This window comes from Sorex araneus, chromosome 2 (assembly GCF_027595985.1).
Source record: "Sorex araneus isolate mSorAra2 chromosome 2, mSorAra2.pri, whole genome shotgun sequence".
NCBI lineage: Eukaryota > Metazoa > Chordata > Mammalia > Eulipotyphla > Soricidae > Sorex > Sorex araneus.
In genome coordinates, this window is record NC_073303.1 from 10,866,597 (window position 1) to 10,886,558 (window position 19,962).

Sequence of the window (19,962 nt, forward strand, 5' to 3'; positions counted from 1 at the left end):
AGACTCTCTGCATCACTCTCTTCCAGGAGCTTGGTTTTATAACCATGCTCAAGGCCCCTCTCCACACGTTCGGATGAGATTCACGCATGCTGGGCCGAAGAGCCGAAACCTGTTGCTTTAAGTGATGAAGGAATATCCGGGATCGTGTTTTCATTATCACTAGGCGTCCACGTAAGAGATGACCACTAGGTGGCAGGCAAGCCGTGGTTTCGGTGTTGTTTTTATGATGGGGATGAGAGGAGAGATGCCTTGATTATAATCGGGGGTGTGGAAAAAAATGGGAGTTGATCATTTCATGCTCTAACAGATTAATGAAGACAGTTTAATTAAGGGATGAGTGGAAGGTGCAAGCTGTAATTCCCTGGAAATGATTTTTTCCTGTGAAGATGATTATCTTAGCTTTGCTGCAAGATCATTTTCATTTTCACATCCAGAAAATAAGCTGAAAAAATATTTTCAAATAATTAGGTTCAGGGAAATCAATTAGATATGCAGCAATTCTATGTTAAGAAAAAAATTATGGGCAGATACTTCATGATATCAAGTATCCTTGAATGAATGAAAAGTGCAGGATGGGGTAAAATTCCATCAAAGAAATGACATAAAATGCTCTCGCTTCAAAGGCCGGCTTCTCTCCCCACACTGCCCCCAATTTGTTCACGTCATTCTATATCCTTAGAGAGTTGGGAGTTTTCCCTCCTAATCTGACCTACTGGAATCGAATCATGACACATATTTTTGTGTCAAGTGTGTCTCTAAAGTACAGAAGCACTCCTTCTAATGTGTCAAATAGTCTGATCTCTTATTTCCTAATTCATCTCTAGTCCACCTTTAGCAATTTTCTGTTTATCCTCTCAGTGATCATTGAAGTATGTTTATGCCGTTCAAAGTAACTCAGGAATCAGGGGGCGCAATTCCTGCAGACACACAGACCTGAGTTTGATCCCAGGCACATCTTGGACCTTTCCCACCAGTAGGAATCGCCCTGGAGGCCCCCAAGCACCCAGAGTGTGATTCCTGGAGTCCCTTGAACATTTGGGGTAGCACCGCTGGGCCCTCCAAGCACCACCACATCACACATCCCTATTATTGAACCAATTGACCCAACGAGGGTACTAGCATGAACCGTCTGTCCCAATTGGCAGTGACACAGCCTCAGAAACCCGTGAGCATTACTTGGGAGGGCAAGAAACCATTCATTCATTTCAAATGCATTTGCATGTGTTTAAGTTGCATGAGCCTCACGCATGAAAGAACTGACAGAGGAACCTAGGTGTGCAGGACCCAGGGCTGAGGGCTGAGATCGCCAAGCCTGCTTGGATCGGGACTGGGCCTCTTCTGCCCAGATCCCCCATTTTCCAGTAACTAGGCAGTCACACCCACAAACTCCGTGCCAGCCCCACACCCCCACCCCGGCGCTGTTTAATCCCATCAACAGCCAACATCCAGAGACTATAAAACCAAGCTCCCTGAAGCACACAGCTGAGAAGCTTATAGCTTAGTTCTCCCTCTCAGAGAATCTGACAAGCTACCAAGAGTTTCCTGCCCGCACGAGAGAGCCTAGCAAGCTTCCTGTGGCGTACTCATATGCCAAACACAGTAACAATGATGGGGCTCATTCTCCTGACCCTGAAAGAGCCTCTAATGTGGCACCATTGGGAAGGACAAGTAAAGAGAGGCTGCTAAAATCTCAGGGCTAGGACAAATGGAGCCGTTAAATGTGCCACGAGCAAATTGACAATCAACGGGATGATAGTGATAGATAGTGATCAGTTGCATAATAGTAATCATTTCCTGCTGAAAATTGTCTTCTTTCTTTCCTCTCTTACCTGCAGGGAAATATGTAGATGACACGCAGTTCCCTCTACCATTTTAAAATCAGACTGCTTGATTTATTTTGTTATTGAATTGCGGAGGTGCTATTATTTCTGAATAGCACCTCTTACAAGGTAGTTTGCAAGTATTTTCTCCCACCCATGGTTTTTAAGTACCATTTTGTGTCATTGTCTCTTTTGCTGTGAGGAGGCCTTGAAATTTAAAGCCTCCTCACAGCAAGGTCCTGATTTTTTTGCTTTCATTGCTTTCATTCGCTTTCATTGCTTGACTGATCACTTGTATCACTCCAAAATTCACATGGTGAAAGTTACAAGAAAGAATAAAACACAGGAACTCAGATATGTGTGCCTATGTTTATTACACCATTATTTACAATAACGAAAAGACAGGAAAAGAGCAACCATCAATCAATAGCTAAATGTATAAACCACATGTAAAGTATCCATACAAAGGGACATTATTCATCCATAAAAGGGGATAAACTCTGATACAAGCTATAAGGTGGATAAATCATGAGAATATTGTAAGCAAAACAATACTGACACAAAGGGAAAATATGTGGTTCAAATTACAAAAAAATGAGGGCCCGAAGCGATAGTACAGTGAGGAGGGTGATTGCCTTGCACACAGCCAACCCGAGTTCAATTCCTGGCATCCCAAAGGGTCCCCCAAACAATGCCAGGAATAATTTCTGAGTGCAGAGCCAAGAATAACCCCTGAGCATCACTGGGTGTGACCCCCCCCAGAAAAATAAAATTCCAAAAAATGATATGAAATAGAAAAATTTATAGAAATAGTAGATTAGAGATTACTATTATCCTATTAGAAATTACGGTTGGGAGTGGAGGAATGAGGGTTATAATTTAGTGGGTTCAGAGTTTCTCTTTAGAATGATGAATACATTTTAGATGCAGATTGTTGTTAGTTGCACAGATTGTGGATTCATATAACTGAACGGTTTGTCTAAAAATGGTTGAAATGGAAGGCCTGGGAGATATTACAGAGGCTAAGACACTTGCCTTCCATGTGACCGACCCTGCTTCAATTCCTGACATCACATGTGGTCCCCACATCACCACCAGGAGTGATCTCTAAGCACCACTAGCTCTGCCCCAAACCCCTGCCCCCTGGGTTAAAAAAAAGTTACAGTGGAAATTTCACTGTTATATACCTATATTGCTACCTGTGTGGATGGATGTATATATAACTGTGAAAAACTATGCATGCCGAAGAGCGTGTGCACTCATGGGCTCTTGGGCAGCTCTGTCTCACCGCCCGCTTTCGGTGCTCTGGAACCGCTGTGTATGGGCTGGATGGGGACGGCCGTTAGCCAAGGACAAGCGAAGGAAGAACGAGGACCAAGCTGGTTGCTGATTGGTTACCGTTTATTCAATCTTCCATCTTTCTCATCTCCCGCACGCCTAGTTCAGTCCTCTTTCTGGATCTACTGCAGCTCTGGATTCTCCCTCTTCACTAGTCTCTCCCCCTACTTGTCTCTCTTCACCTTGTCCTCTAGGCTACACACAGCCAGGTAACAAAACCAACATAAGAAAGCCCTTCCTGAGGGTCGGATATTCCAAAGCCCTTCCTGACTGCCAGCAGATAAAATACCTCTCAAGGTTTTTCTCCTTTCCCTAGTCCAAGAACTTATTCACATCTAACTACTAGTTATTTTTGTATGGACATAGCAAGAGATACATTGAGGCTTGCAAGGCAGCTCTCCTGGCAACATCTTGCCACAGACTCAGACTACAGCACTCAGGCCAGATTAATCATTCCTCACCCTAGCAGGGTCCAAATCTAGTTATCACTGTTTGGATCATGACAACATTTGTCCATGACCAAGCTCTTAACTTATAGTTAAACATTAGGCACTTTGGCCAGGCCCATCTCCATGCCAGGGTAGCACACAACTCACCGCCTGCCCTGGGTTCGTCCCGTCCTTCATCGGGAACCTGCTTTTGGGGGTGCTAGGAAGTAAGGGCAGCTGAGGCTTAGGTCGAGAGAACAGATGCCCTGGAGAAAAATATCATGTAGAGTCAAATGACTCCCAGGTTACAAAAGCATAGCATTTGCTACAGTCTTCCTGTGTCCATACAAAAAGGACATTGCTCTGAATAAACTATGCAAAGGACTCAAGGAGAAGAGAAAAACAATATTTACAAGTCAACAGAACACTAAGAAGCTACAAATAAACACAGAGAAATGGGAGCACTGTGATGGGAGTAACCCAATAAATCTAAACTATCAGAGGCTCTGTTATCCTACATATAACCTCAGTTTTTAAAGTTTTAATTGGTAGCAGAAGACAATGCCTTGTGACATACACAGCAGGATTACTGAAGCCAGTCAATCATAAAAGCATAAAGTAAAAAACAAAATAGATTAAAATAAAGGGCTTCTGTTATTTATAAAATTATTACAGTCACCAGGAAACCAGGAGATTGAGTGAGGAATCAATGTGATTGCCAGAATAAGGTAATGTCTTAGACATATTACCCCCATGCACACACCTTCTTGGGGCTTTAAATGGTTTTAACCCTGAAAATATATAAATATAGACTTTGAAGAGGTGTGTGTTGAGTTTGCATGGAAAGTTGGCATGCCCAGTCTGCCCTGTGCTACTTCTTGGGACCTCTCTAAGCTCCCCTGTAGGATGACCTCAGACTGAGTGATCCATTTGCTAAGAAATGTCCTGCGACAGATAACAAGGGATCCTGCAGTGAAGACACACCTGTGGGAAGGGAGTCAAGTTCCTCTCAAAAGCTCATGAAAATTGGTTGGAAACATGGGCTTAGGAGACAGAGCCCCCACTTCTGAGATGTGTGGCCACAGACCGTTGCTTACTTCCTCTTCACCTTGGTCTTGATCTCTGGGATGTCGAGACTACCCACCCAATATGGTTTGCACAAGAATTCAGTTACCTAAGGTAGAGGGAGCACCTAGAAATGCTTGCAATGTAGAAAACACTTGATTCACAGGACTTATTAAGACATGTTTTCACACTGGGCACAAGAATGATGTGAAAGGAGGGAACCAAGAATTTATAGGCGAGGGGCCTTAGAATACACTGCATTTTTCTCGCTAACACTCCATTAAACCTAAAATTCCTGCACACCTTGATAGAAAGTTGGGTATAGTGTGGAAGAATTAGGGTAGTAAAGGAAAGTGGGACACCCTGTCTCCCTGCCCCTGTCCTAGGAGAAAGCAGCTCGGTCTCATAGATCAGCGTCAGAGTTTCAGGTGTCCGTGGAAGAGAGATCCCTAGTAGAATGGAGGGACTAAGACATTTGGAGGCATTGAACCCTACCTCTAGAGCTCTCTGGGTTTTGTTTTTTATTTTTTTATTATTATTATTATTTTTTTGCTTTTTGGGTCATACCTGGCAAAGCTCAGGGGTTATTTCTGGCTCTACACTAAGGAATTACTCTTGGTGGTGCTTTGGGACTATATGGGATGCTGGGAATTGAACCCAGGTTGGCCGCGTGCAAGGCAAATGCTCTACCCACCGTGCTATCCCTCCAGCCCCGCTCTCTGGTTTTTCATTAGTGGAAACAGAGGGCGGGGAAGGATGAACAGGAGTCAGTGTTTAAGTAACCTGGAAAATGTTTTCTCCAAATTTCTATTGTATTCCTACCTGCTTGGCCCTGCGAGCTCACAACGCACTTCCGTGCCAAACCAGCCCAGGGAAGGGTCCTGCAACACTCCAGGCAATGAATCAAAAGTGATGGCTGACAACTCCTACTGGTACGCAAACTCACTAGGGCATGCAAGAGCAATGAGAAGGACTGCTGGTGCGGTTTCCATTCGGATTCTGACCTCTCTCCCACTCCGCACTCCTGTCCTGTCCCCACTCTGCATTAAAGAACAAACCACAGGGGACTGGAGTCCCCTGAGCACCGCCAGGAGTAATTTCTGAATTCAGAGCCAGGAGTAACCCCTGTACATCACTGGGTGTCACCCAAAAAGAAAAAAAGGAAAAAACAAAAAAGAACAAACCATCAGGCAGAAGCTTTCAAAGGTTCTGCACAAAAGCCACAGTCAGAGCCTCTTTGTTCCCAGCAGCAGGTTTATTTCCACGTCATAATCTACTTAGTCACAGGACTACACAGAGGATCTCAGAAACACCCACAGCCCAACAAGAACCCCACAGGGAGAACTCAAATATGAATGGGTTCAGCTGGCCCTGCCGCCCGGGGGTGCCAGGAGAGGACAGGCAGAAACCTTTGAAGGTTAGCTGAGTCTTTGAAGAAACAGAAGAAAAGCCCAGGACCAAGGGTGAGATACAGACGGGGCCTTTCACTATGGCAGGACTACAGCTCGCCTTCAGACCCACGGTCTTAGTGTGTGTGGGAGTAACCGTATCACTTGCTAGAGTTGGCCCGAGGGGTCTTCAAAGGCAAAGCAGCTACCAGTGGTACTAACCAAAATACACTAGAGCAAAAAGAAAAACATCTGGGGATTATGGGTTGATTTTCAGGCCAAGACACAAGGCTAGCTCAGACTTCTGGATTTTTCCATCCTTATTCACATCGCAGTGACGCAAAAGGATCTCCCGGAACCTGTCAAGGTCCGTCCCACTGATGCTGGGCTGGGAACAACAAAGATAACACATCAATGGCAAGTTAATATGGTCCCATGCTTTAATCCCTCCCTCCTGTCCTGCGCTGGTTAAGCTTTGGGGACCCCCCACTTTCTGAAACAGCTTCTAAGGAGACTGACCAAAGGGAGACATGTTCTTCCTTCACCCAAATGTGATTGAGCACAAGCTTTCTGCCTACAGGTTCTTTCCTTAGCACACGTCTACAGGTAGAGGAACTCTCAGGTTCAGCAGAAAACTCAAAGCTTTTCTTAGCCTATGTTAATCCCCTTCTGTTCTTGCAGAAGGCCTGCTTTTTTAGCAAACATAATAAAGATATTTTACCTAAAGCAGAGGATCAACACTACAAATTTTGTCTAGCAACTGACAAGGGAAAACGTAGTCTACTGTCTCCCCATGAGAAGTTTCCTGGTTTTATAGTGGGGTTATAATGAGTGACATCTCATTGAACCATTGTGTTGTGGAGCTAGGATTGTCAGAATTATTCCAAGGGATACCTTGGGGGATAAGAAGGAATTGTGCTACATGTCAGCTAAGAAAATATTTTAGGCTCAAAGGTTTGCAAAAGTGAGCAATGTTTGAATTAAAGGATTCTGCCTAGGTTTATTGCAAACACCTTAAGAGGTAAAGAATTACCTCTTGTTGGGGCTGAAGCAATAGCACAGCGGGTAGGGCGTTTGCCTTGAACGCAGCCGACCCGGGTTCGATTCCCAGCATCCCATATGGTCCCCTGAGCACTACCAGGAGTAACTCCTGAGTGCAAAGCCAGGAGGAAACCCTTATGCATTGCCAGGTGTGACCCAAATAGGAAAAAAAAAATTACCTCTTGTTGACAGATCAAGAAACCAAGACTCAGCTGAAAGATTCACTAAGGGATTCAGGTACTTGCTTACACACCCTGAGCTTGATCCCCAGTACCTCATAGGTCCCTGAGCACAGCTAGAAGTTATCTCTGAGCACTGAATCTGGAGTAAGTTCTGAACACTACCAGCTGTACCCCCAACACACACACACACACACACACACACACACAAGGAAAAACAGAAAAAATCCATTTGGGCTGGAGAAATAGTTGAGGGGTTAAAGTACTTGCTTTGTATGCAGCCAAACCCAGTTCAATCCCCACCACCACATAGGGGTCCCCCAAGCACTACCAGGAGTTACCCCTGTGCATAGAGCCATCAGGAAGCTCTGGGCACCAGAGGGTCTATCCCCACCCACAATAAAAAGAGGGGAAAATAAACTCAAAGAGCTCTGGAACATCTTGCAAAGCTAGAAATTTGCCGCAACAGGTGGAGAGAGCACAGAGGTCAAGCAGGATGCCTTAACATTGTCGGGTGCACCCTGCAAGCTCTCTGAGCACTGTTGGGGTGCCCTTGGCCCCTAAAGGCCTGCATCCTCAGCCCCCGACATTGAATCACTGACCCCAAATCACTGGTAGGGACCCTTGGGACCCCAGAACACTACTTGGGAGCCTCACCTCCCTCCCCCCAAAAAGAAAGTTGCAACACGGTTATTGATCCAGATCTCTGCAGAGAAGTGCCTTCAGCTGACTGTTCTCATAAGAAAACAGCTGAATGAAACTGTGTGAATGGTCATGTTAGAAATGAACAAATCAGGGGTTGGAGAGACAGAACAGCGGGTAAGGTACTTGCTGCTACAGCAGAACTGGCTGGTACCTACACTGAGAGGTGCCCTTTCATGAGCTTTTATAATCTCCTTTTATAGTACCACAGAGGTGGTATGAGTCTATGAAAGGCTCATAGCAGATGAGTCCTGCTTCCAGCTCATGGTTCTGAATGACCTAGAATTTTTTCCTTCCCCCCCCCCTTTAATTGATGTGCCATGATCTACAATATTGTCAATGATAGTTTCATGCATACATCGCTTCCAACACCCCTCCCACCTGCCTCCACCAATGTACAAACTCTTCCCCTCGCCCCCCCTTCTCACCTCCTCCAGAGAAACTCTGGAATTCCTTTGGAGACTCCTATAGATCAAGTCTCCAGTTCCATTGCCTCTGGCCATCTGATGCACCCTCACTCTGCCTTTTAGATCCCACTTATAGGAGATCATTCTGCCTCTGTCCCTCTCCTGACTTCACTCAGGAAGATCCCTCTATTTCCAGCCATGGAACAGCAATTTGCATATTTCGATTGTTTTTTTTTCTCAGAGCTGAGTAGTAGTTGACCCTGGAACAGTGGTTAACTCTGTTTCACTTTTCCTTCCATCATCCTCCTGTAGAAGGCCTCTGGAAGCCACTGACCATTGAACAGTCTCTAACGATCTGAGCCTCCACTTCTGCACTCAGATAATCAATAATCAGCTCCCACTCTCCTGCAGAGAGTAGCCCAGCGAGCTCTGAAAATGCAGGCTTGTCATCCCATTACTCTACCCGAGGCCAATTAAAACTCCAGTGTGGCAAGATCATCTGTTGTGCAACTCTAATGTCCCGGAGACCATTGCTCCATTTCTATTACACAAGCCATTCTGGCATTAAATAGAATGAGTCAAGCAGGATTTTCCTTTAGTCAGCAATATAAAAAGCAACACCACACCCGCATCCATCAACTCTTCGGGCTGTGCAAGAAATATTCCACAGGAGAAACAACGCGCAGGGGTAACAGGGGGAAGAAGGCAGGACGGGAGTAGCAAAGGGGGGAGCCAAAGAAACAAATTAGAAGTCAGGGGGAAAGTTAGAAACACAAGTTTGCCCGTGCCTGCTCCATCACCATATATAAACATCCTGAAGCTTGTTGTTGGATTTGGGGGGTATGGGGAGAATGGGGCGTCTCCCAAGCAGTGCTCGGGAGGCTTGAGGGGGCCCTTCCCAGTGATTCTTGGTGGGTCAATGCAAGGGCTGAGGGTGCTGTGCTGCGTGGCCCCTTCACTGCTGGAGACAAGGCTTCCATGGAAGTGTTTGGGACCTCCAGGGCCACACGTGGCCATCCTCAGAGCCCTCAGGCTGGCACCAGGCAATGCGCCTGGCCCTGGGCAGCATGAGTGGGAGTCCAGCCTCCCAGAAGCAAAGCAAGAGCTCCAGCCTCTGACTAGCCTCCTGGCTCACTGGCTAATAACTGCCACCCACCTTCTTTGCCTCAAGTCCAATCAAGATGCAATCATTGTGTCCTATAAAAGCCTGAAAACTCCATCAGCATCCAAGACTACCAAATTTAGTGGGAACAGCTCCAGAGACAAGCAAGAGTTAGACAGTCTCAGTGGAACTGGATCCTGCAGCCAATCAGAGCCGCTCACCCAGATCTCAAAAGAGATTTCTGACGTTGTCTCCAGAAAAGAGATGCCAGCCAAGGACACAGCCCTGGCCACAACGATGTCGTGATAGATGAGTCGTAATTTTAGGTGAGGAGCTCCTCCATGGAAAGTAAGGGGGGCAAGGGAATGGTGCATAGGTTAACTCGGGTTCAAACTCCAGCACTCTCTGCCCCCACCAGCATCCCTGGGTGGGGCCCTGGAGCCCTTACGCACTGCTGGGGTGGCCCTGGTGGTTCATGGACCCTGGCAGCATCACGTTCTCAGGCTCTAGCACCGACCAACCATGACAAAGAGTGACCCTCATACCCACTGAGCACCAGTTGGAAGGCCCCCCTCAAAAAAAGTCCCAAATTGGTCCTGTGAGATTTCAAATGGGATTTAATATATTACATTAATTTTCTAAATGATTTTGTTTATAAATAAAACTTGGGAGGGTGGACAGATAGGACAGTGGGTTAAGGCTGGCTTTGCACATGGCCAACCAAGCACCCCATATAGTTCCTCTAAGCCCCTTCAGGAGGGATAACTGATCACATAGCCAGGAGTAAGTACTCAGTAAAGCTGGGTATGGCCCAAAGACAAGCAAAAAAGCCTTTGCGCAAAAATTAAAGTGGTAAGATATATAATAGCCTTGTGCTCCTTTGGGAAAATAAATGACTTCAATGAGGGTAAAAGAAGCATGTGTCAGATCTGTAACTGTACCCTCACTGTGACTCACTAATTAAAAAAATCAATAAATTATAAAAAATAAATAAATACTAAAACCTAAAAATAAAAGAAGCGTGTGTCAGGACAACATATGACTGAACTTGCAAAGGAACAGAAGAGAGATGGGGAGGTTTGCTGGGTGCCATAGTAGCTCAAGGTGTGTTAAATATACTACATCCTTAAATTTTTTTCTCTCTAGCATTAACCTTCAAACCTACAAATTCTTCTTAAAATAGCCCAACCCTTGACGGGAATAATTTACTCAGACTCCTGACATCACCTGGACAAGCTCCATCATGTCTTTGACAAACCCATCCACTTCCGGGCCTTCGAGAGCACCAGTTTTACTCTGAAAGAGAAAAGATACAATTAGACAATTAGATAAATGTGTTTTGTTTTGTTTTGTTTTTGGGTCACACCTGGCAATGCACAGGGGTTATTCCTGGCTCTGCACTCAGGAATTACTCCTGGCGGTGCTCGGGGGACCATATGGGATGCTGAGAATCGAACCCAGGTCAGCCTAGTGCAAGGCAAACGCCCTACCCTCTGTACTATCGTTTCAGCCCCAAATGTCATTTTTTTAAAGTCAAACAGCTGAAGAGTAAATAAGGCAAATAAACCAAATCAGTATTCCTTGGTGGGTGTGGGCAAGTTCAAGAATGCCATGCTTCCGCTTAAGCTCTCTGTGTGGCATGTAAAGTCTCCACATGAATTAAGAGAATTCTTTGTAAATAACTCTCTCCATGTGACCAAATGGGAAGCAGAAGTTTTGAGTTTCTTGGCTGTTGCATGTACCAGTAACATGACATCTGCCGAATTTGTTTGCTGCTCAAATGCCAGGCCTCAACTCAGACAAGTGTTAATTGCACATCATATTGATCCTTCGTAGAATAGATTGACTTTTTCAGTTTCTTGCTTTATGATTTAACAGTGAGTTGCTAATTATTAAAATGCTATTTTAATTCAAACAAGACTAGATGGAATGTGCATATTGAAATTATATAGCTATATGTAAAACGGTTAATTTTCTACCAATTTATAATAATAATAATGATAAAATGCTTATGAAAATCTTTCCACTTCTCTAACATTCCAGTTGGGACAATTCATCTATTCTCTTCATGGTTTCTTGATCTTGAAAATCTAAATCTTGGGGCTGGAGAAATTGTACAGCAGGTAGGGTGCTTGCCTTGCACATGGTCAGCCCAGGTTCTATCCTTGTTATTCCATATGGTTCCCTGAGTGCCACTAGGACTGATTCCTGAGTACAAAGCCAGGAGAGACCCCTGAGCATCAGCGGGTGTACTCCCAACCCCCCAAAAGAAAAGCAAATAGAATTCTAGAAAACCTTTTATGCAAAGTTTTAAAAATTGATTCTCTTAGCATAATTACCAAACACTAATAGAGTACTTGTCACATGCCAGAAATGTGTTACTTACCAGTATTTTACAAATACTTATTTGTAAAATTAAACATTTTACAGATATGAATTTATTTAAGCCTCATACAACTCCATAAAGTAGGTTATGCCTTCGTCACCTCACTCATTTTTTCAGAATAGGAGTGGCACTTGGAGTTTAAGGACCTGAACAAATTCACATAGCTACCAACCTGTGACTCTAGGTAATTGATCACAGAGGCATATAGTACTTTGCAATGTACTTCTCCTAGTGATGGCCTTTTCTCGCTCATATACCTGGTACAATTGATTTCAGGATATCTGATGACCTTCTCCAACTTTCCCCTTGTTTGCTTTCCTTCTTAAATTACCTTAACCTCAAAAAACTCAATCTCTTTGCCATCCTGTATACTTCTGAGAAAAGTATTGATTGAAGCCTAGTAAAAACTTTGCCTGTGCTTTGGATTAGATGCAGTTTTTATTCAAGGATTGCTTTTGCACTTGAACATGCTCTATTCTATATGAAAACAAAGAATTAGAAACTCTCCCCAAAACTGAACACAAGAAACAATAAAAGCACTGCGAATATATTCCCTTACAGTGATTAAACACTCCTTTGTCCATTTTGTACTTAGTTGTTAAACTCAGATGATGAAGGTAGCCTGACAGAATAATGCATAGGCAGGACTTCTCTTCATCATTTACATTTACAGTCCCTGGGTAAAACAACTCCCATTTGGGTGGTAAAACAACTTTCCTTCCTAAAACTGGCCAGCACACTGTGAAAGGAACACTTACGACATCGTAGTGGGCAAAGATTTTCTCAAAGTCCCTCTTCCTTTCTTCAGTGGAACAAGCCTATCCAAGGAAAAAGAACTGTCAATGGTACATTTCTTTCACGGTCCTAAGCTACTCTGAGAAATTCTGCAGCAAATCCCTTAATCCCTTTATTTCAGTGGATGTTTGTCAGTCTCTAGAGAACTTAGAGGCAAGACAAATAGATACCTTTCTATTTCCTTTCTTCCTTCCCTCTAAGCACTTGAGAAACATGAATGTCATAACCCTACCTTGAAAAATGTCACTACTTACATCCATTTTAAACTGGAGAAGGAAGTTTTCTTGAAGAGCCAGAATCCTAAACGGGGTTTGGGGTGGGGGGAATAAAGCAATCCACTTAATGATCTGTCAGTTCATCCTTACAAGCAAATTCACAACTCTGGTTGGAGGAAGGGGCAGAAATTCCCAAATAATTCTGAAAAATAGGATAAGTTTCTTGAATTATAGGAATTTGTAATTATAAAAATAATTGAAGAAACCAAGAAAGGTTTTCATAGAGATTAGTAGAGACACACTGAAAAATTTCTCCTGGAAATAACTAAAATGGGGCTTATGAAAAGTCTATTCTTCATAAAAGCAACAAGAGAGATGAGCCAGACCCCATGACAGGGACACTCCAGAGGGGGGCAGGTGAGCCCACCACCCACCCAAACAAACCCTGAGCAGCTGAAAACCTCCAGAACCCAATTGCCTGCCCTGCTCATGGCCAATTTACATAGACTCTGGACGAGCCTCAATCATGAGAATGAATCTGCTGAAAAACTCAGGTATGCAAGTTTTGTGATCAAAATCTCCAGGCTTTCACAGAATCAGGTATGGACTACCTTCCCCCAACACCTTTTCTTCCGGGAGCCTGGCAGTCACACCTATGAACTGCCTCTGGTGCCATATAAGCTCATTAACGGACAGGATCTAGAGGATCACAAATAAATCTCAGAAGAGAGCCACAAGCTTAAAAGATGCCTCCAGATCCCAAAGTCACCACGTAGTTAAAATTTTAACTCCAACTGTATCACCCTATTTAAAATTTTAGAATTTCTGGAGTGCACAGCTGCATTCTCGGCTGCGAGATATCTCATACACTACCCCATTAATGTACAAAGAGTAGCACACTACATTTGATAGGCTGTAAAGTAGGAGACAACCTATTTAGATCAAATATATATCATATATATAATATTAGTACACAAGGATCAGCCTATAACAACATGTTAGTACTCTCTTATACAAGGGCTTAATGCCTTCAGGGTGAGATACAACAATCTTTACACACTTTCTTCTAAAGAAATTTTGGACCATTTTTAGCAGATTATTCATAACAAGTAATAAAAAAACAAATTATTTAGGGCATATGCAGGTTTGGGTGGTGATTGGGAGAATTTGAAATAATGTTGGTAGAAAGGGGTAATGGTAGTGGGATTAGTGTTATTGTGAATGACTTTACTTTATGATATTCAATTATTGTGAATGACTTTATAAACATAAAATTAAAACTTTTTAAAAAGTTAAAAACAAGAAAACCAACCCTCAAATTACAGTCAGAATATTTTTTTTCAGAACTCTGAAAATTAACTACTGGGTTGCAGATACCTGAAGGTGTTAATTCAGGGGGGGGGGTGGCGGGAAATAGCTTGAAAAAATTTTAAACTAGATTTTGTGAATAATGGGCTGGAGCAATAGCACAGAGGTAGGTTGTTCGCCTTTCACGCAGCCAACCCGTGTTCGATTCCTCCACCCCCCTCGGAGAGCCCGGCAAGCTACCAAAAGTATTGCACCCAAATGGCAGAACCTGGCAAGCTACCCGTGGCGTATTCGATATGCCAAAAACAGTAACAAGTCTCATAATGAGAGACGTTACCGGTGCCTGCTCGAACAAATCAATGAGCAACGGGATGACAGTGACAGTGATTTTGTGAAGAATAGAGGACTTTGTAACATTTAGGGCACCCCATTCTTCTACCTCCTCAAGCTCTGTGGGACCCCTGAAAATCAAGACAGCAGGCCTGGAATTCTTTCGAAGCCAAATCATGGTCCATAGATCTGCCATGATTTGCTTTTTGATGTTTCCCTTGAAGAGCCCATTTGCAGACTGATTTTTGAACCCACCTAGTGGGAAAACCTTTGACTTGTGGACATTTGTGGGGGAAAATATTAGAAGAAACTATTGAAAATCTCAGCTCTGTCAAAGTGTTAGGTAAGAGTATGGGGTAAATAGGGCCAAAGTGATAGTGCAAGAGGGTAGGGCACTTGTCTTGCTCAATCCCTGGCATCCCATATGGTCCCCTGAGCACTGCCAGGAGGAAATGCTGAGCGCAGATCTATTCTGCTTACCTTGCCATGTCATTAAGATCCAACCTCCCATCATTGTTTTTGTCAAAGATCTTCATCTAAAATGAAGAAGGGAAAATGGCTGTAAAAAATTCATATCACAAATTTAAAACAATTATAGTAATTTTTTGTTTTCTTTCCTGGTTATATATTTATCTAAATTGGTAAAAGTTGATTCATCTCTTAAGAGCACCTCCTCTAGGTTATGGAAGATATCCCAGTTTCCATTGAAGACAAAAGTTATTGAGATGGGTATTTAGAGGGAAAACATGACTCTCTTTAAACCTCAGAGAATTCTAAGAAGAAAAAGGAGAGGGAGAGGCAAAGAGGAGAATAAAATATACAGATGTGGGGTTGGCGATATATAGTTCAATAGGCTAAATGCACACTTTGCCTGCAGGAGTGCCAGATTCTATCTTTAGCATCAAATGGTACTCAAAATTGATTTGAGGAAGAACAGAACAGTAATTTAGTAAAATGATGCTTTTACCCATCGGGGGTGATTCTAGTGGGACCCAGCATTGCCAGATCCAAGCTGTACCTCACCCCCAGGCCCAAGCACAAGACTATTGGGACCATGTAGACTGTTTATGTATCATTGTGAGTGGTCCTAGGGCCCCCTTAATATTTCTATGAAGCCCCACCCCCCGAAAATGATTTAGAGATTCACTCCCATACTATTAGTTAACAATTAACAACACACTGCGCAGTGTGTAAGAAGCTCCAGAATCATTAAGGAGGTACATGTTCTTAGGAGTTTAGAATATAACTGACAAGAGAGTATTTGAACTCTATGACCGGAGAGAGAGAAAGCAAGAGAAAGAGAGAGAATGAGAGAGAGACAGAGACAGAGACAGAGAGAGAGAGGAATGTAGCTGACTGAAAAGATCAGGGAGTAGATGAGACTTCAGATAACTGCAGACAGAGGATTTAGAGTAAAAGAAAGGAAGCCACTGTTGGCAAGCAGGGTAGGAGTAAAAGCATCTCACTGACAGCAATGGAGTGGGGTCAGAGAGCTTTTGTGGGGAATGAGAGGAGAAGGAGAGGGAGAGGGAGAGGGAGAGAGAAAGAGGGAGGGAGGGAGAGAGAGAATATAAAATTCTGGAAGTCACAAATAAGAGTCTGAACTTTTGTAAACTCCTAAGCAAGTGAATGGTATCATTCACTCACTTATTCACTTATTCCTTCAACATATGTTGGGTGTTCACTGTGTTACAGACCCTGTTCTCTTTCCTGAACAGATTCCTGCTCTCAGAGAGCTGATATTCTAGATAAGTAGCACTGTACAATGTAGCACTGTTGTCCCGTTGTTCATCGATTTTCTCGAGCGGGCACCAGTAACGTCTCCATTGTGAGACTTGTTGTTACTGTTTTTTGGCATATCAAATATGGGTAAGTAAAGCACTAAAAAGCAATAAACAAAAAAGGTAAAACTTAATTGTGCCTCACACGTGGCCAACCTGGATTCAATCTCTGGCATCCCATATGGTCCTCTGAGCAAAACCAGGAGTAACCTCTGAGTACTGCCAGGTGTGGCCCAAACAAAACAAAACAAAAGCCCTTAACCTCATCTAAATAAATCTCTGTTGTTGAACTCTTAGATTTTAACTCTTCTTCAACAGGTCAAGTTCCATGCTCTAATTAGGTACAAGAACTTCATATTCTCCACCTGTATTAGCTTACTTTTTAAAAATGCTCAATATGATCAGACAAGAGTCTATTCAGACAGCTAATCTTTCCCCTGCTGGTGTTAGCAGCGTCTCTCAATTAGATGTCATAGTTGGATTTTGTTAATAGGCTCTTTCCCTCTTATGTTGCCCAGAACGTTAATAAGAGCCCAAATAGGCCAAGTCCTGGAAACCTCACCATTCTGTTCTAATTGAGTGTTCTCCTTTGACTCACGCATTGTTCATGCGTCACACAGTTTCTAATGTGCCCATCCTTACTTGGGTTAATTTGAACTTATTTAGTAGATTACATCTATTAAGTAAGGCATTTGATGCTAAACCTCGGAAGAAATCTTTAATGCAGTGTTCCCATGACTGTCCAGTGCTCAGTAAAAAGCCATTCAAAGAGCAGTAAGAATCCTTCAGTGCTCAATAAAGAACCACTGAAGAAGTAGTTAGAATCCCTGGGTTTTCAAGGACAAGATGAGACTCACGTGTCCGGAGCCAAGTAAACAAAGATAAGAGTACATAGGACCAGGGGCTGGAGTGATAGCACAGCGGATAGGGCGTTTGCCTTGCACTCGGCCAACCCGGGTTCGATTCCCAGCATCCCATATGGTCCCCTGAGCACTGCCAGGAGTAATTCCTGAGTGCAGATCCAGGAATGACCCCAGTACAACGCCAGGTGTGACCCCCGCAAAAAAAAGCAAAAAAAAAAAAAGAGTACATAGGACCAGACATTTCAGGCTTCCCAGACACTTTGAGAAACAGGGGTTCTAAGTGCCAACGAGAAAGGTAATCCTCAAAGGATTTGAAGCAGAGGATATCATGATCTAGCAACTGTATTGAGAACAGTTTGAAAAGGATGAGGAGGGAATCAAAACGCCTCATAAGAGATTGCTATGGTCAGGTTGGTGAGAGAAGATGATGATCTCTTGACACCAACAGAAGTAATTTTTGAAAAGTTTCCTGATCTTTCAAAAGTAGACAGATCACGATAAAGCAACACCCCTAAAGCCTCAGCAAAGTCAGGGCAGGAAAGATAGACGATAGAGTGCAAATTAAATTATCTTGAGCCATCCTATGAACTGAACTGTAGTATTTTATTTTCATTGACACATAGCCAGTAGTTATTCTGGTAATGCATAACCACTGTGTGTTTGCTTCGTGCTGAGGTCTATGCAAAACACTTTTTGTACAGAGAAGCCCAAAAATTGCTTAGTCATTCCACGTGTTCACGCTCCACTTCTTTCACTCACTCTGCTCTCAATCACGCTGTCAACTAACACGTTTACTGTTGCTTACTGTGTCAAGTATGTGCTGCCACAGTCCTTTGCTCTCAAGTCTCTGTCCCATATATCTCCGAATATTTTACCAGAGATATGCATATAATTCGCTCTCACCTCTTCAAAGCTTTTACTCTAAAATCACATCTGCGCTTTCTGTATCATCCTATTTAAAATTGTACCTTCAAATCATGACTATACTGAGTACTCATTTTTTCTCCATAGCATTTTGTGTAGTTTATATGTTATGCTGCATAAATGCATAATATATCAGACATACATATATCATTACATCATATATAGCTCCAAGAGCTTTCCCTGGCCACCTCTTCCCAATCTCTCATCCTAGCTAGCCTGACACACTGCCATTCCTTGCCCTACTCTACTTGTCATTGCCTAAATAACAGTACTGACCCTCTGAGTTGCAGCATAATTTATTTTGTATTATGTTTAGCACTTTTTATTGTCTGTCTCTCCTTTGTCTAGTCTGCTCACAGCTGGAATTCTGTGCCTAAAATAATACCTTGCCATACCCTTACTCAGTGAACATTTATAAGATGAATTCAGTGGCTGGATGCTATGTTAAGAGAGTGACTTGGATCCATTCTAAAGAAGCCTGTGAAAGATTTTCTAGGACAAGGGGATATTTAACTAAATCTTGATGTCAGAGCAAACACTAAATGAAGGGCCAGAGAGATAGTATAGTGGTTAGCACTCTTGCCTGGCACTGCATATGGGCCCCCTGATAGCCACTAGGAAAGATTCCTGAGCACAGGACCAGGAATAAGCCCTTACTACAGCTAGGCATGACCCTAGAACCAAAAAACTAAAGTAAAAATTTTCTAAAATAGGAATAATACATGAATTATGTTTAAAAGTCAGGAAGTACTGTTCTCTTTTATATGAGTGGAGGAAAGCCTTTCAGAGTGAAAGGCATTGAAAGAAATCCAGGAAGCATGCTCAGATATTTCATTTTCTAAGACTTGTTTCATACGGTAACAGAATTGAGACAAAAAGAACCAGTGCTAACATTAAGTGAATACTGAAGAAATTTCAGCTAGAAAAAAATGATCTGCCATTATTCTATTCTCTAGACATTTCAAACCTATTTCACAATATTATATATTATTATATACAATATTCATGTTATATATTTATATATTAGTCATATTATATAATTTTCTTAGAGGGCTTCACTCAAAAGAAACTCAGAGATTTGTTTGTAGCTGGGAAATGACTTCCTGTTTCCAGGGGATTTTCCATTTGACTATTTAACGCTGAGTATATATTTACTTAATATTTCACACTTCATTTTGCATGCTATTGAAACAGATCAATATAGTACGAAGTCAAATTACTCCCTTAACTGAGATCCGGTAGTAGGATTTGTCTCTGTCCTTGGCATCAGCTTTACTGCTGTCAGGTCATTTGCAAGTGGTTATGGTCAAGAGCACTTTTTTCCTTTCTAGAACCTTCCCCCTGTCTGAGGGCAGCATGCCAAGTGATCTAGAGTGAGAGTCGGAAAGTATCCAGAACTGAAAACTAGGAGAACTCAGCTTTCAGAGGAACAGGGGCCTTGGCTGGGTAACAACTTTCTCAGTCACCTGATCTTTAAAAGGAGGCTAGAAATTCCATTTGGTGTCCTGCCTAAGATGCAACCAACAGGTCTCTAGAATAGCATGAATAAGGCTAACAGTGGTTAGAATAATAGAGAATTTCGAAACAGCAAAGACCTGCATAAGGAGCTCAACCTTATAAAACACATTTGAACATGAACCCACAAAATCTTCAGGGTAGGTGACCTCAACTATTCACCATAAGGTTTGGGAAGATGAATCTATTCAATAACTCTTCGTATAATATATGTAACAGTGTGATCAGTAAATCACATTGGTACACTTTGGTAGAAAAGTTCTTGCTTGTTAAGAAAACTACAGAGCTTGTTTATAATGAAGAGAACAGCTGGGGAGGAGAAAGGACTGGGAGGGAGACAGGAAGTCGAGGAGTCAGATCTAATTCTATGTAAAT

At 42.9% G+C, this 19,962-nt stretch overlaps 1 protein-coding gene across 1 annotated transcript in view; it reads right to left on the reverse strand.

The window, feature by feature from the left end:
- Positions 1 to 5,841: 5,841 nt before the first annotated feature.
- The window catches only part of SCGN (secretagogin, EF-hand calcium binding protein), a 29,432-nt gene continuing 15,311 nt past the window's right edge, over positions 5,842 to 19,962 (reverse strand). The window contains exons 7-11 of the mRNA XM_004613943.2: positions 14,985 to 15,040; positions 12,906 to 12,951; positions 12,615 to 12,674; positions 10,698 to 10,766; positions 5,842 to 6,427 (exon numbers count right to left, since the gene is read on the reverse strand). Coding sequence (XP_004614000.2) covers positions 6,299 to 6,427; positions 10,698 to 10,766; positions 12,615 to 12,674; positions 12,906 to 12,951; positions 14,985 to 15,040 — 360 coding nt within the window. The 3' untranslated portion in view covers positions 5,842 to 6,298. The remainder of the gene's footprint in view (positions 6,428 to 10,697; positions 10,767 to 12,614; positions 12,675 to 12,905; positions 12,952 to 14,984; positions 15,041 to 19,962) is intronic.